Source organism: Gopherus flavomarginatus, chromosome 1, assembly GCF_025201925.1.
Source record: "Gopherus flavomarginatus isolate rGopFla2 chromosome 1, rGopFla2.mat.asm, whole genome shotgun sequence".
In the NCBI taxonomy this organism is placed as follows: Eukaryota; Metazoa; Chordata; order Testudines; family Testudinidae; genus Gopherus; species Gopherus flavomarginatus.
Genome location: NC_066617.1, coordinates 155,978,559 through 156,003,773, shown reverse-complemented (window position 1 = coordinate 156,003,773; position 25,215 = coordinate 155,978,559). Strand labels below are relative to the sequence as shown.

Below are 25,215 nucleotides of genomic sequence, written 5' to 3'. Positions count from 1 at the left end.
TTTCTATGCTTTATACCTGCCTTCACTTCTCCTCTAAACCAGGGTGTTTTTTTAACCAATATGGCCTTCTTCCACGATTATAGAATTGTCTTTTGGGCCTCTAGTAAAGTATTCTTAAACAATTTCCAATTATCATTTATATTTTTCTAATTAAATTCTTCGTCAAGCTGAGTTGGCTCACAATTGTTTTCAGCTCTGTGCTTTACGGCACCATGTATATATATTACTGGTCTGGATTTTATTCCATTTGCACATAATAAATCTGATCCAGTCATGAGCACTTGTACCTAAACTACCAATAATTCTTAGTTCTGGATCTGTTCCTCTTTATCTGTGAACATGAGCTTTAACATAGAATTCTCCCATGTTGTATGCAACACTTTTTGAGTTAGGAAATGTTCATCTTTTATACTGGCAATGTGAGAACTCCAGCATACATCACTCAAATTGAAGTCCCCCATGATCACACAGTTTCCCCCTCTCCACACACAGACATTATAGATAGTTGTGTAAGAAGCTGGTCATTGTATTACCTAGTTGGACTTGGTTTTCTGCAGAAAACACCAATTAATACCCCACCTTATGCTTTATCTTTTAGGACATTGATCCATAAGAATTCAAAATAATTTTCTTCCAAGTTTTCAGTGACTCAGAAACAGGTAATGCCATTTTCTACATACAGTCCCACTTCCCCTCCTCTTTTGCCCACTGTATCCTTCTTAAATAGGTTATAGCCATTGATTTTAACATTTCAGTCATGGGAATCATCCCACCAAATTTCAGTATTACCAAATATATTGAATTTATGCTCACACATGAGCAATTCCCATTCCTCATTTGTTACCCTGCCTCTTCGCATTGGTAAATAAACAATTAAAGAATGTCTTTTGTTCATGTCTTTGGTTACTTAATTAATATTGCCCTCAGTATCTCAATTTTGTGCTAAATAAATGCTCAGATCTTCCCTCTTTTCACTCTCCTCTTTTGTTATTAATGTATCACCTTCCTGATTACTCTAGACAGTCTGTCCCTGAGGAGATTTGTTCTCCCTCTACTGAGGTGGACGTCATTCAAACTACACAGCCTCCTCTCCCCATAGAAGGTGCGCCAATATTCCACAAAACCAAAACCCTCCACCATTTACCTAGCAAACAGTTCACTTCCAGAATCTACCACCTCCTGTCTTCCTTCACTTGTGGGCCAGAAAGGATCTCAGAGGAGATCACTTGGACAGTCTTCTTCTTCAGTGTGCTTCTGAGTTCCCTGAAGTAACCTATTATTTGTGAGACATCCTGCAATGCAGTGCCATTACTGCTGATATAAACCATCACCAATTGATCGTTGCCGGTCGATTTCAGAATCCAAACCAATCTTAGAATGAAGGCAGCACCCCATTCTGTTATCCCACTGTCCCTTGCAGAATGTACTTTCAATTTTTCTGAGTATTGAATGTTTCATTGGAAGTTGATGCTAGACAAATTAAGACTGGAAATAAGACATACATTTTAACAATGAGAGTAATTAACCACTGAAACAATTTACCAAGGGTCATGTCTTCACTGACAATTTTAAAATCAAGATTGGATGTTTTTCCAAAAGATATTCTCTAGGAATTATTTTGGGGAAATTATGTGGCCTATGTTATATAGACTAGATTATCATAATTGTCCCTTCTGGCCACAGAATCTATGAACAGGGACCATCTGACTTCCTTGGACATTTGGAGAACTCTTTATGAGCAAACAATTTTCTTAGAGGTTGGGCCAAGCTGCCATGCACAGGTATGACCCTATATGTCTCTCCATTCCCTTGGCCAACTGGATCTTGAGAGCTATCTTCCATAGTTTCCATGTTGAGGACCTGCAATTGATTGGAAACTTCTAGCAGTGTGGAATTCCTCCTGGTCCACTTCTGTCTGGTGGCCACAACCTGTCCATACTCATCCGTCTCCAGCTGTGTAGAATGCGACCATGACCTCTTGCCTCTGGTAGTTGCAAACTGCCAGGCCTCCTCTCTGACGCTGTCTTTTGCTGACTTCTTGGTGGCCAGCTCCTTTCTTCCTTGAACCTGAAGTACTGATGTTTTCCAAACCTAGCTGTTGATTCTTTTCTGATTCTCAGTAGCATCTCTACTTGCCACTCCAGTTTAAGAATCTTCTCCTTCAGTACAGTTACCAATTTGCACTTCATGCAAAGGAAATTCCTTCTGACTTCAGGAAGAAAAAATAACATGGCACATTCATTTTAGGTCACCATTGCTGTTCCATTGCTGGTGTAATCATATGTATTATGCACATTATACATATATTAGTATGCATTAAGCACAAATAGCAATAAGTACAAATATTACAGCAGTTATACTGCCTAAATTGGTCTATACTTTTACTTTAATCCTGGTCCCTTATCCTGAGTATTTTATAACACCTTGAATTAGCTGAAGTAAGTTTTGGCTTATGCAGATAGGATAGCAAGAGGTAGAGTGTAATTCTCACAGCCCTGTATTGGAATGTCCCAAAGGAAGAAGACAAGACATAGGATTGTTCTACCCTAGTATAGACCTAGGAGGTGCCTTCACACCCCTTCATACCTGGAATGAATGTGTTCAGAACAAATTGAAAAAGGGTATACCATGATACCAGGAAAGCAAGGTGGAAAACTGATCGGTTAAACCTAGTTTTGAATGACTTATGCTGCACCTTGAACTTGTAAACAGGAAGGTTATAAAAAGGTGGCTTTAGGGGTGTAACTTTGGGAAACATACCTTCGGTGTAAGGTGAGTGTAACAATTCTGCGTGAGACAGCATCCCAGAGATAGGTATTATATTTAACTTTTTTTCTGTATTAAATTATTATTGGCTTATAGCAATAAATCTGACTGATATTGGCTATTTGGTCTCTTGAATATATTTCATAACAAATGAAAATTTGGTCGAGCAATTGACTATACAATTTATCAACAAAATAGAAGGAAAACGCAAAAATGGTTGCAGGAGCTCATCAACATGCCACACTTCAGTGCCCCAGAGAACTTCACCTTTCACAAACCTTCACAATGGACATAATGGAAGCTGCATTTTGCATGATTTTGAATTGCAAACAAGCTCCACCAAGAAACTGGAGGTATACAGGTATCTTCTTTAATTTATGCTATGGGGAAGCAAGCATACCTTTAAATCTTTCACTTTTAGTGAAGACAGAAAAATGACTTTGAAAGCGTTCTGACTATGTTTGATACATAATTTATACCTTGAAATTTTGGTTTATAAAAGAGCATGTTTTCAGCAAAGAATTCAAGAACCAGGGAAAACGCTGAATGTTTTATAAGAAGTCTGCATACACTGGCTGAAAACTGATTTGGAACTGCAAAACGTGAACATATCAGATATGTGCTTGTTATAGGGTTAACAGATTGAAAACCTTTCACAGCAGCTACAGTTAAAAACAGATTAATCCTACACACAGCTAGCTAGATAACAAAGCAGTCTGAACTAGTCAAACTTGAACCTGAAACAAGCTTAAAAGTTATAAACAGACACTTAAGTGCTAAAAGTCCTTAGCATAAAAACCCTAAGGCAAAGAGAGAGCGTTCCCAGGTTAAAAGGAACAAATTCTAGCCTACAGGCACAAGGTGGGGGAGAAAATCATATCCCAAGAGATGATGCATGTCTAGCCAGAGGCACATAAAGTAATAATTGAACAAAATATTTGCAGTTTACCGCACCACAGCAGGAAGGGAATTGATCCATATTACAGATACTCATGAGCTATTGTTTCTGGAAATATCACCTGTGATGACACAGAGTCTGCTTTGAGAGTGAAAATGAATATTCATGGCAAGACTATTGATTTTAAAATTGATGCAGAAGCGTCACGATCATCTCAGAAGGGACTTATACTCACCTACAAACCACCTAGAGCTGAAGTCATCTAACACAGCTCTGGTTAACCATGGTGGTATTCTGAACTGCATAAGCCAGTTCATCACTGAAACAACTCATGAAGACAAAAGCTTTGCATTTAGAGCATATGTGATCAAAGAACCACAGACCAACAGCCTTCACAACCACAGTGAAGCAGCCAGGATAGGCCTAGGGAGAAAGGTAGAAGAACTCCATGGAATATTTGGTGATATTGAACTTCTGAAAGGAGATCCTGTAAAAAAAACCTTACGAGACAATCCTGAACCATATAGTATACCTACATTTTGGTAGAATTTCTATCCTATTACTTCATAAAGTAGAAAAGAGTTAAAGTCCAACACATCTTGGCTATGGGGGCCAAATCCAGATAATGACTTCAAAAAGGTAAAAGACATGATCTTAACACTCCAGTTCTCAAGTACTACGATGTGAACAAACCCACAATAGTCAGAGCAGATGCAAACAGCTATGGCCTAGGTGGTATATTGTTGCAACAACATGGATCTGAGTGGAAGCCAGTTGCATTTTACTCTTGCACACTCCCAGAAGCAGAAAAATGATATGCATAGTTTGAAAAATAGTGCCTGGCAAGCATATGGGCATATGAGAACTTTTACAAATATCTGTGTGGATTGGATTAATTTACACTGATATCCAACCATAAACCACTTGTAATCTTCATCAACAGAAAAGACTTGGATCAAGCACCAATGAGATGCCAAAGTCTATTGATAAGATTAATGTGATCTAATACAATTGCTAAATATGTTCCTGGAAAAAATCTGATAGTAGCAAACTCTCTTTCATGGAGCCCAGTATTGCACTCAACTAAGGGGGGAAGGTTTGAGCATTGGCCTGCTAAACCCAGGGTTGTTAGTTCAGTCCTTGAGGGGGCCACTTAGGGATTTGGGACAAAATCAGTACTTGGTCCTGCTAGTGAAAGCAGGGGGCTGGACTCAATGACCTTTCAGGGTCCCTTCCAGTTCTAGGAGATAGGTACATCTCCAGATATTTACCCTTGAGCTCAAAGATGAAGTAAAGGTGTACGTGGAGACTGTAAACACATACAGACCAATGCCAGAAAAGAGACTACTCCAGCTATGAAAAGCGACCTCATGGACATGGAACTTCAGGAAGATCTAAGTTACATTACAAGTATTGAAAGAATATGAAGGAAGTGACAAGAGACTACTTTGTGGTACAGGATTAAGGACAATTGCAACCTAATTCTAAACAAAATGAGAGGAGAAGTCTTAAATGTCATCCATGAAGGTCATCAAGGATTAACTAAACGCTGCGAATGTGCCAGCCAGTCAGTATGGTGGCCAGGCATCAGCGAGGATGTAAACAATGAAGTGTCTGCATGTGAACATGTGAAGTAACAGCCCAACACAAGGAATCTTTAATAACACCCCTACCAGAGAGACCTTGGGGAGACTAGCTGCTGGTTTATGCAAATTCAGAGGTATATAAAAGTAAGATAGAACATACTGAAGTGTTACAGAGAAACTGAAGTGCATATTTACTCACTTTGGTATTCCAGAACAACTAGTGACAGACAACTGACCACAATTCACTGCAGCTGAATTTAATACAATTCTGATTACCCTACAAGCAGCCCACATTGCCCACAACTGAATTGAGAGGCTGAGAGAATAGTACACAGAGCCAAGAAAATCATACTGCTAAAAGATCAGTTCCTTGCTCTTCTGAGTTACAGAACAACACTAATAAGAACGAAGGAATGTAAGAACTGCCATACTGGGTCAGACCAATGGTCCATCTAACCCAGTATCCTGTCTTCTGATAGTGGCCAACGCCAGGTGCTTCAGTGGGACTGAACAGAAAAGGGCAATTATTGAGTCCATCTCTGTTGTCAAATCCCAGTTTAGGTCAGTCAGAAGTCTAGGGACACCCAGAGCATGGGATTGCATCTGTGACCATCATGGCTAATAGCCATTGCTGGAACTATCCTCTAGGAACGTATCCAGTTCTTTTTTGAAAACTGTTATACTTTTGGCCATCACAACATCTATGACTATGTGTTGTGTGAAGAAATAATTACTTATGTTTGTTTTAAACCTGCTGCCTATTAATTTCATTGGGTGACCCCTGGTTCTTGTGTTATGAGAAGGGGTAAATAACACTTCTCTATTCACTTTTTCCTCACCAGTCATGACTTAATAGACCTCTAGAATATCTCCCCCATAGTCATCTGTCTAAACTGAACAGTCCTAGTCTTTTTTTTAGTCTTTCCTCACATGGAAGATGTTCCATGCCCTCTAATCATTTTTGCTGCCCATCTCTGTACTTTTTCCAGTTTTTACTATACCTTTTTTGAGATGGAGATACTAGAACTCTATGCCGTATTCAAGGTGTGGGCGTACCATGGATTTATATAGTGGCATTGTAATATTTTCTGTCCTATCATTTATCCCTTTCCTAAGCGTTCCAAACATTGTTAGCTTTTTTAACTTCTGCTGCACGCTGAGCAGATGTTTTCAGAGATCTGTCCACAAAAACTCCAAGATCTCTTTCTTGAGTGGTAAGAGCTAATTTAGATCCCATTTGTTTTAAATGTTTATATGTCTTCTATGTTTTCCAATGTGCATTACTTTGCATTTATCAACATTGAATTACATCTGCCATTTTGTTGCCCAGTTTTGTGAGATCCCTTTGTAACTCTTCACAGTCCGCTTTGGACTATCTTGAGTAATTTTGTATCATCTGCAAATTTTGCCACCTCACTGTTTATCTCTTTTTCCAGATCATTCATTAATATGTTGTACAGCACAGATCCCTATACAGATCCTTGGAGTACCTCTTGCCATTCTGAAAACTAACCATTTTTTCCTACCCTTTGCTTCCTATCTTTTAACCACTTACTGATCCATGAGAGGACCTTCCCTCTTACCCCATGACTGCTTACTTTACTTAAGAGCCTTTGGCAAGGGACTCTGTCAAAGGCTTCTGAAAGTCCAAGTATACTATATCCACTATATCACCTTTGTCCACGTGTTTGTTGACCCCTCAAAGAATTCTAGTAGATTGGTGAAGTGTGATTTCCCTTTACAAAAGCAATGTTGACTCTTCCCCAACATATCATGTCATATTCATCTATGTGTGTGCTAACTGTTCTTTACTACAGTTTCAACTGTTTTGCCTGATCAGCAAATCCTGATGTCAGGTTTATCAGCCTGTAATTGCCAGGATCACCTCTGCAGCCTTTTTAAAAAACATAACATTACATTCACTATCCTCCAATCATCTGGTACAAAAGCTGATTTAAGCAATAGGTTACATATCACACTTAGTAGTTCTGTAATTTCGTATTTGAGTTCTTTCAGAACTCTTGGGCGAAAACCATCTGGTCCTGGTGACTTATTACTGTTTTTTTAATATGTTCCAAACCCTCCTCTATTGACACTTCAACCTGGAATTTCAAAGATAGCATGATAGTGTAAATATTGTAAATGGTAGGAATGTAGAACTTCAGATTTGTCACCTAAAAAGAATGGCTGAGGCATGGGAATCTTCCTCACATCCTCTGCAGTGAAGACTGATGGCCTTGTCTTCCTTGAATTCTGTTTTAGTACTTTGATCATCCAGTGGGCCCCACTGATTGTTTGGCAAGCTTCTTGCTTCTGATGTACTTTAAAATATTGTTAGTTTTGTATGTCTTGTTATTTGCTCTTCAACTTCTTTTTTGACTTGCTTTTACCCTTGACATGCCAGAGTTCAAGCTTCTTTCTTTTTCCCCAGTGGGATTTGATTTCCACATTTTAAAGGATGTCCAAAAATGCTGTTGTTTAGCATGGTGGCATTTTTAGATCCTTTTACTGTTTTTTTTTTATTTAGGGGTATACATTTAGTTTAAGCCTCTGTTATGGTGTTTTTTTAAATTTTTATATGCATCTTGTAAACATTTAATTCTTGTGACTTTTCCTTTTAATTTCCATTTAATTAGCTTCCTCCTTTTTGTGTAGTTCCTCTTTTTGAGGTTCAGTGCTACTGTGCTGGGTTTCTTTGGTATTTCTCTCCGTGTCCCAAGGATGTTAAATTTAAACACATTGTGGTTGCTATTACCAAGTGGTTCAGCAATAGTCACCTCTTGGATCAGATCCTGTATGCCACTTATCTTTGTCTTCTGTCCAGCACAGCTATTGGCTATAGTGCAGCACAACTCCTGATGGGAAGATAACTCAGAACTACTGTTTCAACTTTGGAAAAGAATATCTCCAAAGTAGCCAGACATGTAGAGAGTAGCCTAACTGGGTACGAAGGCTAAAAGAGTGTCTGAACATTTATACAACAGTTATCTCTCAGAGAACTGCTGGGTCTTGATCTTGGTGACTGTTCGTGTCAAATGCAATGGAGAAAAAGGATGGACAACTCCAGCTGTCGTAAAGAAAAAGAATTTAGAGTCCAGATCATATGCGGTTGAGACTGACAGTGGAGTGTTCAACAGAAACCAACATCTGTGGTTTGTTTCTCAGAAAGAACAATCAACAGAGCAAACTCTGCAGATAGCAGAAGCAGAACAAGAAGACGACCCAAGGATTCTAGACTGACCACAGTCAGTAGCTACAACTAATGAACAGGCAGATGACCACGTTGTTATGCATTCAAGTTGTGTACTTAGAAAATCAGAGACACTTAACAGATGGATTTGAACAGATGGTAGTGAATTTCAAAGATAGTGTGATAGTGTAAATATTGTAAAATGGTAGGAATGTAGAACCGAAAAGGAGAGATGTAATGGAATGCTAAACTATATCATACTGTTCAGTCAGTAAGTGGCACTGTATTTAAGGTAACCTCAGCCATACCTGGTAGTGCATTAGAAGATCTTATGATGATCTGGTGTGTATCTTGCTCAGAAGTTAGCTCCATAGTCGGTGTATATCTGATACAGGAACATGACAGCTGGCCATTGTGAAATTGCAAGTAAAGCTGAACCTGGAAGGAAAGCCTCTCACACTCCTTCTCTAAACTCGCTCCAAAATTCTCCAGTTAGCTTTTGATGACTCTCAAGTTCACCTAGCAAGTGACTTTTTACACTGTCTCCCTGTTTAGATCAGCTCAGCTCCACCCTTCAGCACCAGGGAGTGATTAACCACTCAAAGATTTTAAATAGCCAAGCTGATCAAAACTCCAAAGGGTTGGAGTCTCTGCCTGAAGCCCCTTACCAAGGCACCAACAACTAAATCTCTCTCAGCTGTTCACTCAGGGCCCCATTCCTATCTATGAAGCCCCTACACAGAGAAGAAATAAACAATCAAATAAACAAGCCACAGACACACCAAGTGCCCCACTCACCAAGTCCCATACCTCCAAGCACAGAGTCAGCAGCTACACCCTCCAAAACTCTCCTGCTAGCTGCCTCTGTTTGTGTATACTAAAATCTCTGCTATTGTCACAAACTCTTGGTTCCTTGCTGGGTAAGGCTCAGGCCATTTTGTAAAGTAGTCCATGGCTACCAATAAATATTGATTGTCTGACTCAGGCAAGGGCTGGGATCCAGCAAAGAGCACGGACAGAGAGTAGTGTGTGATACTGGGGATAAGCTATACTGGGGCATGCTGTCTGCACACCCCTTCCCTCCCACACCCAACCCAACACCACATACACACAACTCCCCACACATACTCCTCACCACACAACACAACCCACCCCTGTGCACACACCTTACCACATCCAAACATGCATGCAACCCCCGCATTCCCCTCACCACACACACAACCTCCCTGTACACACTCCTCACAACACACACACAATGCCCCTGTGCAGACCCCTCACCACACACACATAACCGCCCCCCGCCCCACACACAATCCCCACCACACACACATACATTAAGTTTAATGGCAATTGGACATCCAGTTCCTCTATGTGGTTTTTGAAAGTCTCAGCCAAGTTGCTGTGGCTGTCCAAAGCTCTTGTCTGAAAAGTTATATATTGGGTTCCCAATGCTGTTTTTTGGTGAAATTAGATATTTGTTTAAATCATATATTGAAGATATATATTTTGGTTTTTACAGTTTAATTTTTTTAAATCAATGTTCAAGGCACTTTCCATTTTTATCAGTTAAAAATGCTAGCTCGCTAGGGGCTAAAGGAAGCAATTAACTAAGATAAAGACTTAGCTTTTGAGCAATATGATGTTTTAGCATCACTCTTCGTGACAGAAGTATTGGACCTGATCTTTTCTGATAATAAGGGTGTGGTACATTCAGAGATTGTAAGAAGAAATCATGCTGGAACAGACCGATAAATAAAAAAGCAGTAAGCCATCCAACCCAGACGGTGAATATCCAAGAGCAGTGAAGGAACTGGACTGAACTGGTAGAACAAATATACAGTCTCTTATTAAATACCACTACTACAGTGGAGGGTTGGCAGGTAGCAAATGTTGCATCTCTATTTTAAAAAGGGCTTTAAGGGTGACCCAGGAAATTACAGACCAGTAAGACTGACATCTTTACCTGGTAAACTGGTCAAAACCATAATTAAAGAAAAACACATCTAGAAGTTCACAATATGACCAGGGCCGGTGCAACCATTTAGGCATCTTAGGCAGTCACCCAGGGCGCTGGGATTTGGGGTGTGCCATTTTCTTCGGCAGCAACAGTGGCGGCCGGATCTTCGGCTGCCCCGGTCGTCACTGGCATTTGAGCAGAGGGAGCTGGGGCAGAGGAGTGCGGGGAGGGCAGCATAAGTGGGGGAGGTGGCACACGGGGGAACTCCTCGCGCCAGCTCACCCCTGCACCGCCTCCTCCCCAAGGACGCCATGACTGCTTCACTTATCCCGCCTTGCAGGCTTGTGGAGCCTAAGCTGATTGGTCCCACAAGCCTGGGAGGCGGGAGAAGTGAAGCGGTGATGGCGTGCTCGGGGAGGAGGCAGGGCAGGGGTGAGCTGCGACGGTGTGTTCAGGGTGCTCATGCTCGTGCATGGAGCAGGGGTGAGCTGGGGCGGGGGAGGTGCCACAGGGCAGAGGGTGGGGAGCTGCCACAAGGGGGGGTGCCTCAGGGCAAAGGGGGAGCTGTCACTGGGGGGGTCTCAGGGTGGGGAGGGGGCGCAAGGTGGAAGTTTCACCTAGAGCGCGAAACATCCTTGCACCAGCCCTGAATATGAGAGTCTAACTACCATTGTTTCTGCAAAGGAAAATTATGCCTCACTAATCTGTTAGAATTCTTTGAATGTATAAATAAAGTAGGGAATAAACGAGGTCAGGCTGACATGATTTTCAAAAGGCTTTGGACAAGGTCCCTCATAAAAAGCTCCTAAAACCCATGTATTTATGAGGTGAGAGGCAAAGTATAGTCATGGATGGAAAACTGGCTATGAGACAGAAAACAAAGAACATGCATAAATTGCAGCTCAGTGAAGACCCTGGCACAATGCGCAGCTGCAGTCAAAAAAGCAAACAGGATGTGAGGCTGTATAAGGAATGGGATTGAGAATAATACATAGACTATCATAATGCCATTATATAAATACGTGGTTTGCCTTCATCTAGAATGCTAAGTGCAGCCTTGGTTACCCCATCTCAAAAAGGATATTACACAATTAGAGAAAGTTCATAAATGAATGATGAAAATTATTAGAAGCCTGGAAAAACTGTCTTATGAAAAGAGACTGAGTGTGTTTACTTTACATAAGAAATGCATAGGACAGTCACAGTCAAAGAACACAAAATAATGAATAATATAGAGAAAGTGGATCTATTCTTCCTGCTTCACAACACAAGTACAAGGGGACACTCACTGAAACAAAAGTAGCAATTTCAAAACTGATAAAAGGAACTATATTTTCATACAATGCAAATTTAGACTGTGGAACTCATTGCCACAGGGTGCCACTGAAGCCAAGAATTCAGCAAGATTCAAAGAGGGATAGGAGATTTATGGAAATATTTAAGAGGTTTTGGAAAAGGTATAAGCATCACTAATTCAGGGATTAAACCAATAGCTAATTATTAGGTGTTAAGAGAAGACACCCAGAGGAGATGCAAATTATCCCACATCTGTCTACTGCAAGGTTTCTTGCACCTTCCTTTAAAGCATTTGATGCCAGTCACTGTCAGAGACACAATATTACACAAGATGGACCACAAGTCTGACCCAGTGTGACAATTCTATGTTCCTCTTTAAAAAATGTTTAGAGAATTAACTTCTAAAGTGTTTTCCTCCTTCCAAGGAACAATTTGCAATTCAGAGAACATTTTTTCATTTAACACTGGAAAAGCTATGAACTGCAAAACTGCACTTCTCAGCTTTTTTCATTGCTTGAGGTATCATTTAACATGTCAATAACATATGTGGGAATATAATGCCAAAGAAAAGTTGACAAATAAAACAAATGGAAAGTTAAAAATATTTACAATCTGTAATTTTCTGTCTTCATTTAAAAATTAACCTTAAATATGGTCTTCATAAATTCACAGTTAAAACTGGAAACTCTTGTTACATGTAAGATAATCCTTCCTATCAGTACAGACATCTCACAAATCCTATATGTTTGACTTTTCAAATCTTTTTATAGAGCTGCAACATTTAAAAACAAAAAGTTTATTGAGAAGTTTTTATTTTGTAAAGGAATTGCTCCTGTATTCCTATCTATCATCTTATCTCCTGAGACTAATAAATTCTTGGAGAAGTCCTAGTAGTGAATAAGAATCTGACTGTAGCTATGTCAAGGTTCTCATTTGTATAAAACGTCCTTGTTTGAGTGGAATCTGCCACACAAGTTGTTCAGTACAATGAAGCTGCACAGCAGTATTCTTAACTTTGCCCACACTTCTCCTATATTGGATCAATTCAGAACCAGTCATGCAGATGTGTGTGTAGAAATTTGAACCTTCTTTAATTTCCATGTGCGGTAACGTTGTGTTTGCATTTGTGTCTGCAATTCCTGGGTTTTGCCCATAAAAGCATGTCAGCATTTTTAAAACTTGATGACCACAGACTATGAATTGACTCTCACAGACAAACAAAACACAAAAGGAACAATTGCAAAGATTTATTTAGCGCTTTCTGTGCTTGGCACTTAGAAACAGAGTTCCGTGCATAGGGCAAATCTTTATACACCTTTTATTCTTCATACATATTTTACATACACTTTTTATTGCCCTCTTTTATATTCATAATATTGAATCCCCCACTAGGCACATAAATACATTTATACAACACCTCAAAACAAATCTCAATAATATCTGTATTCTGTTACTTGGTATTTGCATTTTCACACAACTTAAAGGCTTAGCTCACACCAAGCGAAAATTGTTTTCTTATTTTTAAAGGATTTGAAGAAAAAGGAGAAAAAAACAGAAAAGAAAGAAACTTCAAAAGGCAATGATCTATTTGGTAAAACAGAGATCTAATGGCAGGCTGGGTGGAGAACACCTGCCCTTATCATTACTTAAATGCTAAAGGTTTTCTATGGCAACTCTTGCATGCAAGATAGATGAAGTTGGCCATACTATATATCTCAGGTTTGCAGAAGAGCAGAGCTCTCTTTTCTTGTCACCATTCACCATGAGCTGAATTTGGAGCTTTTTCTCCTGTTGAGTTGAATGCTGTGGGGCATGTATGTTCCAAGCACAGGTTTTTGGGGGGGTTTTGGCTGTACTACTCTGGGTGACATCCACAGGAGTTGCACAGCTGAGACACCTCTCCCCTTCTGTATCATTCTAAAAATGTCCCCCAGAATATGGCAGAGGTTCCACCTCTGCTGACTAAGGCGTTCAAAGAAACATTTAATTTATGAGTTAAAACTCCTCGCTCTGGCTCTCTCTCTTTCTGCAGGCATGGCACCATTGTGAGCTAGACCCATATAAGGAAAATTGCCTGCCAGGCACAGCCAGACTCAGAAAGTAAATATCTTTTGCAGGAGAGACGTTCCAGTTCAGCAATAATGTTCTGTTACTACAGCGAGGAGAGGGGACCGCAGGACTTGTGTTAACTTCAGCAATATGCTAAACCACTCAGGCAGCAAGGAAAAGTCAGGGAAGGGTGAGGCCATTAATGCAATGGCCTCTCATGGGCAGTGCAGTTCTGTAAGATGAACTCTTCAGTGACTTCTTTCCTTTGGTATGGAGGAGATAGCACACGTACAAGACTCCCTCAAGATCAAGAGTTCACGCTAATTGAGAGTTAATGCATATACTGTATTTAATCTGATTCACTCCAGCTTCTCTTAAGTGAGCCCTTCTCTCTGAAAAGTCCATTTGGTGCAGACGCTCCATTGCAGATGCTTAGGCCCGGGATTACAATGAGCAGCAGAGGCTGTCAGCAGGGGCTTTCCATTGGATTATTTGGAGTGTAACTTAGATGGCTTGTGTTTCCATTGATAATTAAACTACTAGTTCCATTACAAGTTTAAAGGCAAAAAGGTATTGAGACAGGATCACCCATGGAGACAATGAGGGTCTTGCTGCCTTCAGTTCCAAGGAGACAAATCACTGGTTAAACCATGTGCACAGACATCTGTGAAGATGAGCCTGGAACAGACCCATATTGTCTGTTGTCACAGGCATTGGCTGTTTGCTGGTTGCTGGATGGAGGACTGATCATGTGCATTCCATGATCCACCCCTGTTGAAAGGTATTGCCTCTCTCCAAAAGCCCCATTGGAAGGGGAAGAACAGAGTAAAGTGCTTTGAGGGGTGGTCAGTTTCTCTGGGCTTGCTGCCAGCCTAGGGGAAGCAGGGAAATTGTATCCATACAGGTTGTAAGGGTTGTGAAGGGAGAAGGCATTGTAGGAGCTCTGCTGCATGTGGCCACCACCAAACACATGTGAAGAAGAAGAGGTGGAGGCAGGGTTGCCTGCTTGCATGACATATTGAAACTGAGAGGCTGGGAATGACCCCAGCTGGCCACCAAAGGCCTCCATCTTACCATTGTTAGGCAGAGAGGAAGGAGTAGGCATTCCTGAAATCAAGGATGGAGTCCTCTGAGGCATGAAGGTTTCTGAGGGCTGAGTGGCGGAAGCAGTGCCACTTTGGAGTCGGTTGTACCCACTGTCACTTAGCCCTGGGTAGCTCTGTAAGGCAGCCATGTTGCTTCTGGCACATGGGGGATAATCGGACAGGTTGAGATTGCACAGCTGGCTCTCCCGGCAGCCAACATTGAAAGTGTTGGGGGCCAGGTGAAAGGTTGGAGGGGAACAGGATGGAGAGAGGAGATGAGAGGAGGCAGAGGGTGATGGGGTCCCAGTGCTGGAGGTTGTTGGGGAGGTGCCTGTGCTGCCCCCTGAAAAACAAAACACAAAAGAGGATTTTAAAAGGTTCCAGCACATATGCAAAACAAGAAGGTCCCCTTACAAACCAGCTTCTTTTAGTAAACAAACATGTAAGGTAAAATGCCACTGTAAAAACTAGCCTCTACTAGCTTGCACCTTAGTTTCACAAATGAAATTGCTTGCTCTTTCTTTTGTTATTATTTGATTTTTAAACAGGTTTTCTTCCCTTCTACAATAGGAAAGAGAAGCAAAACACCTTACAGCAAACTCCAGATCAGTGAAAACAGCTGCGGGGAAACCCAACTCCATCTGTCAAGAGATCTGCATTTTACAGGGATATTAATCTTGTGTGCTCTTATTTAAAGTCTTGTCTCACTCTCTACTGGTTTCCAGGAAGACCACCTATTCAGCAGTCTGTACTGCACTGCTACACACGTGCTTTATCATCAGCACTGTAGGCCTATGGCAGGAAGTGACTGAGAGCATGTAGGATTTTTACAGCACTCCATGGTTTTCTGTGATGGCTCTTTGTGGAGTCAATAGTACTGATTTAAGCCACAGGATAAGTTACACTAAAAATGGACAATGGTTACAAGCTACTATTTGCAGTTCTTTGTCTGTTTGTTAGTTAAACAAGTCACTCAGGGAACAGATGCAATACCCTGTGATACGTAACGAACCAACACAGCAAAGATGAATGATATGTTTGAATAAGGTTCTTCCATCATCTGCTTCAACTTTAAAATGGTTCTGGATTGCATGCTCCTCATTCACTATTAATGATTATTATAATTTCTATTACGGTATTAACTAAACTGCATAATAAAGCATGTGCCTGGTGCCATACAGAGAAACAGAATACCTTTCCCCTTTGAGCTGATAATATGAAGAAGCTGAAAACACAATAATATGAGAAGACGACATACCAGGAAGGGGTGTGGGAAAATGGATGAACAATGACAGAGGCATGGCTTTTGGGGAGTGCAATTTTCCACTGAGCACAGACTGTAGAAGATATTTTCTTTCAAATGCTTCTTTTAACGTGTTGCATATTTCTTTATTTGCAGGGTTGGCATGGAAGAGCTTTGCAGAAGAAGTATAGGGAAGCCAGAGGAGTGATATGGTTAGAGGCATGATGGGACCAGAGCAGAGGGAGAGGAAGATGATTGTAAAAGCTGAATTTTGGTCAAGCTGGAAGGGACCAGAGAAGAGACGGGGGCATTAGAGAACAGGAAGATACAGTAGTCAAAGTGAGAGCTGATCAAGGTAAGGAGAAGGATTTTAGCAGTGAGTTTCATAAGGAAAGGACAGATTCTGAGGTACTGTCATGGGAAAAAATAAGAGGAATTGGAGACTGCCTGGACATGGTATAAAAATGAGAGAGGATTGAATACAGCACTGAGGCTGGGCACCTGGATGATGAGGATAATATAGCTATTGTCAGTGATTGAAAGACAAGTTCTGTTTTCACCATGTTGAGTCTGAGTGAGTGGTGGGACATTGATGATGCTACGTTAGAAAGCAATCGAATATTTGAGATGAAACTGAGTGGGGGAGGTCAGAAGGAGACATGTAGATTTGGAAGAAATGAATAAACTTGTTTTTGTTTTCACATCTATTTGGAATGAGAACCAGAAATGATGAAATACAAGAAAAAAGGCTGGTCTTGGGTATTTCCTGCCAAGAGAGCAAAAGAGGTTCTGGAAATCATGAAGTTAAAAACCTATTCTCATGAGATCTGCTGCCTAGTTCTGCAAACTCAGCCTGGATAGCTCTGATAAGCATCCAAACTCTTGGGTGATTATCAGAACCAAACTACTATTCTGAATTATTCTAATGTCCTCTCATCTGAAAATTTCTACCTCACTCTGAGTAAACAGCAGAAAAAAAACTGTCCTCAAATATTCATTTAAATTCAAAAGTAAATTTTGATTCAACAGCATTTAAGGCCCTTCACTTTCCAGAAACATTCTATTATTCAAGCTTTCCTAGCATGTGTACTCATGAAAAACACATTTGAGCTTGACTGTTCAAAGCTTCGCTGTAAGTGAATTCAGAATTTTGTGTTTGGTTGTAAAATTTGCAGTTCTTTGTCTGTTTGTTATTTAAACAAGTCACGCAGTTAGGGAACAGATGCAATACCATGTGATATGTAATGAACCAACACAGCAAAAATGTCAAAATGCGATGATCTGAAATGAACTTTTTGTGAACAATCTGCAGGCCATTAATTATATGACGACAGCATTTGGGAATAAATATGAACAACAAATAATTTCTGTGACTTTTGTGAGAATGTTTGTAGTAAACTTTGTTGAATAAATTATTTATTGTGACTAATACACTGATCTCTTCTTCTTACACTATGAGGAACCTGAGAAAATGGTGTAGAAAAGCAGCATAAACTACTGGCTGTGATATATGCTAGGCTTGAAATGTTTGTTCAGGAAATTGGGATAGAATCTTATTCACAGTAGACATTCCACTTCCTCGAAGCAAGAATGCAAAGATCTATATTAGTAGTATTACAAAATGTAATAATTATATTGTACACCTAACATTGCCCATAAACAGGAATTAAAGTGATTCCACTCCAAGTTATCCCCATCCACTGACCAGCAGTGCAAATCCAGTAATTAAGACAAAGCCAACCTAAAAAGGTATTTTGCACTAGGCCCTAAAAATGACCAGGATCTGATGGACACAACAATGGAAGCAATTCCAGAGCTGACGACCACTCACCTCAGGCATTCAACCCTAAGCATGGAACACAAGAGTTTTCAGGCAAGTCCCACCTCCCGCAGAAGGCATGAGGCTGAAGTAGTCACCTGAGTAATGAGGTGCCAGGTGATTTATAGAGGATAACCATTGCCTTTATTTGCCATCTGAAGCAGGATGGAAGACTACATAGGGCATGGAGTACAGGAGTTATGTATTCATATCAGCTTGCGCTGCTTAAAAGGCAAGTAGAGGCATTCTGCACTAGCTGAAATTTCTGAGCTGCCCTCTACGGTAGCACTCAATAACCTGTACCAGCCAGATATGGTTAGTATCTTCCTAGAGTTGACATTTGTAGTGTCTAGTTCTTGGAAAAATGTTTAATTCCCACTTTAGAAAGCACCGAGTCCAGCAAGTGCACATCCATCAAACTAAGGCCTTGCAAAAGGCTGTGTGGACATTCTATTTCATTTTAAATGAGGCATAGTTCAGTTTAGCTTAAATCAATTAAAAATAGGTTTAAATTAAACCAAAATAAGTCATTTTTAAACTGAAATAAGAATGCCCACACGGGGATTTGAATCAATTTTAACTAATCCAGTTTAACTAAACTGGTGCACATTTGTGTATAGACAAGGCCTTAATCACACTTGACCTAAGCCTTAAGATTTGGCAAGCTAATTCTTTTAACACATTTTCTCTTCTAACAACTCCTCCACTCACTTTTCAGACGTTCCTCATGCCAAGACACTTGGTTTACACTGAAATACATGTTTAAACAACTTTTTGCACTAGTTTCACTGAACTGGTTTAAAATGACACCTTTAGGGCTTGTTTACATGGGCAGATAATGCTCACTACAGGCTTGTGATTTCTAAAATGCACTGATGTGTTGCACACTAATTTGTCCATGTAGACCCTGCTAGAGCATACTGCAAATTCCCTAAGGTGCTTTAAAGTAGCACTGTTTGAAACAGCACTATGTTGAAGTGCACTTGGAAAATATTAGTGCATACCAGCAGGGTCTACACAGACTAATTAATGAACAACATGCTAGCGCGCATTTTCCCACCATGGAGACAAGCCACTAGTCAAACTGGTGCAAATCTGCATGTAAATAAGCCCTTAGGATAAAATTTTCAAAGACACTTGAGTGACTTAGCAGCTTAATTCTTGACACAGGTGTAGGAGCTAGGCAACAGAATGCATTTCTCAGGGCACTGACAATATTCGTGAATTCAGGTTGAATTCAAAATATAGTTTTGGCTGGAAAAATTTCATTTTTTCCCCTTGAAAAGTCAAAACAGTTCATTTCAACCATTTTGGAGTTCATTTCAAAGTGGAGGGTTGTTGTTTTTTCAAAATTTAGCTATATGTATTTTTTTGAAAAAAAGGTGAACCTCCCTCCAGAAAATTCCATGATGCCTCTCCACCCCTCACCCCGAAATTCATTTCTGATCTAAAAACACCCTGAATAAACAAAATAAAAACAAAACAAAACAAATTTTATTTTGTTTCAGTCAAATTTTGTTTCTGGTGGGTTTTGATACAAAAAAAAGTTTGGGGGTTTTGTTCTGGTTTTTCGTTTTGGCAACAAAACAAAACAAAAAAAGTCTATTTTGGTTAGAAACAAATTGAGGTTTTGTTTTTTGTTTTGTTTTTTTGTGGGTGTTTTTTTTCCTCAGATTTTCTGGTTCAGACCCTGAACGAGAAAAACAATTATTTGCTCAGTTTGACTTAGGAGCCTAAGTCCCATTGGCTTTTAGTGACACTTAGGCTCCTAGCTGCCTAAGTCCTTTTTGAAAATGGGTTTGGGGCCAGATTTTTAAAGGTATTTAGGCACCTAAAGATGTAGATATGAGCCTAATGGGATTTTGAAAAGCTCCTGTTTGCCTAAGTCCCATTGAAATCATACTAGATGCTTTTCAAAATGTTACCCTTTTAGTTGTGACATTCATTAGATGACTGCATGCATACAGGGAACGGATGTGTTGAGTAAGAAAATATAATTCCCTTTCCCCCCTCCACACACAGGCGCATACATGTGCGTGCTCGCTTGCGCACACACACACACACACACAGACTTTTGACTAAAAATGGCTCAAGAGATCTTATTTCAACTTTCCAAGCCACTTTGCCTTTGCACAGAGAACACGAATGAAAATGATAACCAAAAGGTGAACATTTCAGGAGGTTATGAGTAAATGAGGGCTTATGCAAACTTATTTAACTTTAACCATACTAGTCACTCCTGAGTGGTTGCTGTTATCTACTTCTAAAAAGAATGCCATAGTTAATATTTATTCTGCATATCCTCCATTGTTCAGAAGCCTTGCTAACAAGTAAGATTTTTTGGTTTAGCCATCCATTTATGGAGTATAATCATGTATAATACAGGCAGGGGCAGCTCTAGACATTTCGCCACCCCAAGCACGGTGGCATGCCGCGGGGGACGCTCTGCCAATCGCCGGTCCCGCGGCTCTGGTGGACCTCCTGCAGGCATGCCTGTGGAGGGTCCACTGGTCCTGTGGCTCCACCGAAGCTGCGGGACCAGTAGACCCTACGGAGGCATGCCGCCGAAGGCTGCCTGCCTGCCTGCCACCCTCCCGGCAACCGGCAGAGCACCCCCCGCGGCATGCCACCCCAAGCACGCGCTTGGTGTGCTGGGGCCTGGAGCCACCCCTGAATACAGGATTCCTGCATTAATCAAACCCCAGTGGAGGTCCTGAAGCTAGTAGTTTAATATATGACAGATTTTCACTTGCTGTAACTGAAACTATATACTGTGCATAAAAGGTGCTCTCCTCCCTTTCTGTTGTCCTTCCAAATTCTGCATTACAAATATGACTGACAAGCAGCAGACTTCTCCCTCGCATGCCCTCTCTAGATCTCTATCTGCTTTGCCTAATTTTCAAGAACTCAATTGCACAGAAATCTAAAAATGGCAGAAAGCTGGGAAGAAGAGAGACACCAGAGAGTTCTTCATCACATTACCCTTGCAACCTCTCAGATTAGTTTAGTTTCTTCTTTCTACCTGCACTACCTCTCCGTCAGTGGAGATGTTCCGAAACTGCATAGCTTTGATGCCTCTTTCTAGGCGTCTCAATTCCAGCAGGTGCAGTGCTATGTGACCTTCCAATGGAAAAGAAGTCCAGAGTGTTCACAAAAAAGCAATGCCCTTGGCTTAGCAGTTCCATCCAGGCTGTCATTCCTGTGCTGATTATCCTCACAATACTGAGTATTGAATTTGTGAGTCACTGGAATCCAATCCCACATTTCTTGCAAAAGTCAATGGAATTTTCCACCCGTGGTTATCAGCAAACTAAGAATGGAAGCAGTACTAATTGCTTCCCAGATCTGCAATGTGCTAGACTCCATCCTGTTTCTTTCTTTGTTCTGGGAACTATATCTTCCACCTTCATTGGGTGATGAGACCGAACTATTTCTCCATAAAGATTTGCTCCATAAGAACATAACTGCTTGTTTCCTCACTACAGTTTTTGGCCAATCATTGAATTATCAATTCACAGCAAGATCTTCAAAAGGACAGAGATGAGGCTAAAAGGCTGTTTGCATAGTTGTTGCACTGGCAGAAAAACAGCCAGGATTTCTCAAAAGCTCTTTTCAGTTTCACGTATGATTCTATGAAAAGGTCCACAGAAGGGCAACAAAGAAGGTTACAGGGATGGATTTAGGAGGAGAGAGGACTTATTAGAGGACACACACACAAAGAATTAGACACTGAGGCATTCAGAGTTAGAAGGGTATAATGAAACCCGAGCTGTCACTTCTTTTAAGATGTCTTCAAGTCTGAGAATCAGTAGAAATATTAGTAACTTTAGAACCAGTTACAATAATACTTTCTATTTCTATAGCATTTCTGAAGGGTCACCCTATAGTGCATCTTGACCAAACGACATGTTAAAGCAACAACTTGTCCTGTTTACACCAGGATTTTAAAATGTGCTAGCGATCAGATGTTAAGACCTACAGTGCCAGGCTCCCAGTCCTGCATGCTAATCACTAGGCCATGCTTTCTTTAAGGAAAAGAGACAATAATATGGATAGTCTGTCACACAATGGCTTGTGTCCATCATGATAACCATAGGATTTTCCTGTACTGCATCCACACTCACTCAGCCAGATGCTCATTGCACCAGACTGTCAGGCTTTGGCATGGCCAGCAATAATATAGTAAATAGATCTCTTTCCTAGATCATACATCACCTACAGAAATTAGTTTCCTATGTCCCCAATTCAGATACAGACCTATTAATCTGATTAATTTCTGTAGGCTCTTGGATCCACAGTGAGCTTCCAGGACACCCTAAAAGAGAAACTGTCTAGCATCAAGAATAGTGCACTGACGACTACAACAATTGTGTCAGTTGGACACAATCATGGATATACTAGCCACAAAATGGCCACTGCCCCAATGAAGTATATCAAACAAAGAATGGATGCAAAATAATGAATACTTGTGGCACCCTTCTGCATCTGATATCGAAATATGCAAGGAAATCCTGCAATTTTGCTGCTAAGATTAATCAAATCTGAGATAGTCTCCTCAGCACCAAAGAAACCAAACTGAGACAACGACCAGTGGCCCTTCCACCATTCTTGATAGAGTTCGGTCCAGTCCAGCAGAGGTCCTGGGAACTCTAGGCCAGTACATGCTAAGCAGATCCCTGCCCCCAGGCCTACTGCTAAGCAAGATTTTTGAATTGTGGGGGAAAATATAGTAGTACTATCCCAGGCCTAACACACATACCAAGCTCCACTTACACTGAAATAAAATGCCATTTATAGTAGATTGTGCAATTCTTCATAATATGACTATCCTTTTTCTCCCTTGTGTGAGTTGATTAGCAGTGAAATTGATAACATTTAAATTCTGTAATAAGGCTTCAGAGTTAACATCAGCCGTTCACCTGAAGAGTCTGGTCAACTTAGGGGACTCAGATACTTTTAAGGTCCCTAAGGGCCCACGGGATCCCTGCAGTGTGTAAGAATTCTCTGTATCTGGAGGAAACCATTTATGGGTTGCACCTAGCCTTGGTGCTGGTCATCCACCAGACCACCCATTAGCAGTAATTACTCTTCTGGGGCACTGGGACCCTCTTCGGTTCGGGTTGATTCAGGGCCCCCCGTGCTCCGGTCATCCTGAGAATGCCCTGGCTTGTTGCCCATGACCTCCCACAAACGACAGCCTCCAATGGTCAGCTGCACCCTTGCATTTTCTACTAGTGCAAGATCACCCCAGTGGAGCAAAACTATGGCTCAAAGCAGCCTTTGAGGAATGGCAGAATCTCCTGGAGGGTGCCAGATTCCCATCCATGTCCTCACTGGCCACAAGAACCTTGAATTTCTGAAGATGGTTCAGCACCTAAATCAGCTCTGATCCTGCTTTTTCACATGAACCGACTCCATGGTGACCTACTGCTCCAAGACTAGGAATGGGAAGGCAGATGCATTATCACAAAAGACTGACAAAGGGGGCACATTTTATAACATGTTGTGGTCTTCTCACTGCCCAGGAAACAGTCCATCTGTTGAAAGACAACATCTTTCACCTTTATGGATTGCCCACAAGTGTAATATCTCACCAAGGGTTCCAGTTCATTTCCTGCTTTTTCCAGGAATTTTTGCATTTACTTGGCACCGAACCTTGCACCTTGACATATTACCACCACTAGTATCAATGGCCAGGCAGAGAGAGCAATACTTATGCTGCTTCCTAAATTACAACCAGGACAATTGGCTGGCACTCATTCCCCAGGCAGAATTTGCCTACAAGTCCATGCATGCCATCACCCATCAGACTCCTTTCTTTACAAATGCCCACTGTTGCTGACCTCACAGCACACATCCACCAGGTACACCAAGAACTCAGGCACTGGTTACAGGGCCAGCTCCAGGCCCCAGCATGCCAAGTACGTGCTTGGGGCGGCAAGCCACTGGGGGCGCTCTGCCGGTTGCCGTGAGGGCGGCAGGCAGGCTGCCTTCAGTGGCTTGCCAGCGGAGGGTCCACTGGTCCCGCCGCTTCGGAGGTCCGCCGAAGCCGCAGGACCAGCGGACCCTCCGCAGGCAAGCCACTGAAGGCAGCCTGCCTGCCATGCTTGGGGCGGCAAAATGCCTAGCCCCACCCCTGACTGGTTAGCATAGACTAACACAGCATACAAGCGCCCACTGACACTGTCAACTGACCCCTAACCTCAAGGCAAGGGATAAGCTTTGGCAATCTGTCTAAAACCTTTGCTCCCACCTGTTCATCTGAAAATTGGACCACAAATACTTAGGGACCTTTTACAATCATGGAACAACTTAACCTGGCAGCCTTTCAACAGCAGCTGTAAAGATCCCTCAAGGTCCACCTTGTGTTCTCTCTACTGAAATCTTTCACTGAGAATCTCTTCCCATAATGTACTACTTCTCCACCTCTGCCAATAACCAAACAGGACAAAGAGGAATACATGGGCCAGCAGATTCTAGAATCCCACCAAGTCTGGGCAAGGCTCCAATATCTGATTGACTGGGAGGGATATTGCATTTGTGGGAAACCATGGAACACATTCATGCCCCAGACAGCCTGAGCACGTTCCACCAGACCTAGCCCAAGAAACCTGGCCCAAGGTCTCCTGGGAGGTGACCCCAGAAGGCTACTGTCAGACACTAGACCAGCTAAGAGCAGCTGCTCGCCTTTTCCCTGACTAACTGCGCTGCTAGGCAACCAATGAGCCCAGCTGCACTGCCTTAGAACTCTCAGAGTGGCCACAGCCCCTGATTGGCTGCTGGTGTAGCAGTCCTGCTTATAAGCCTGGCCCCCACAGCCAGTCAGCAGCTGCTCAGCACACACGCCACCTGCAGCTGCACTTGCCCTTCCTCCAGCCCTTGTTCCAGTCTCTGCTCCAGCCTCTGCTCCCTTCTGGCTTTGACCCCCAACTCTGCCTCTCATTTATGACCCTGGATGACCCTCAGGTTCTGGCATTCAGCTTCCACCTCTCCAGTACTTATCCATGGCTCTGCCTCTAGCTTACCACTCTGGTTTACCGTCTCCAGCTCTGGCATTTGACCTCCGCCCCTCCGGTACTGACCCTCAGTTCATTTCCTGGACTCCACCCACCATGGACCCAGCAGGCCAAACTCTCATCTTCACCACTAGGCCTGATCGCCCACAGCCTGATCAGCAATAGTATTGCACTGCACTACACTGGTTATATTTAAGTCGCATATGGAAGATTATCTTAACTTTTAATTATGGCATTACAGATTCTGGAGCACCAAACTGCAGCCTCCTCAAAAAGCAACAGTTTGTCAAGCTACCAGAAGGTGGCCCAG

General features: G+C 41.7%; 1 protein-coding gene across 1 annotated transcript in view; it reads right to left on the bottom strand.

The window, feature by feature from the left end:
- Nucleotides 1-12,925: 12,925 nt before the first annotated feature.
- The window catches only part of TBX15 (T-box transcription factor 15), a 141,944-nt gene continuing 129,654 nt past the window's right edge, over nt 12,926-25,215 (bottom strand). Inside the window, exon 8 of the mRNA XM_050921356.1 lies at nt 12,926-15,170. Within this exon, the coding sequence (XP_050777313.1) occupies nt 14,386-15,170 (785 nt within the window). The 3' untranslated portion in view covers nt 12,926-14,385. The remainder of the gene's footprint in view (nt 15,171-25,215) is intronic.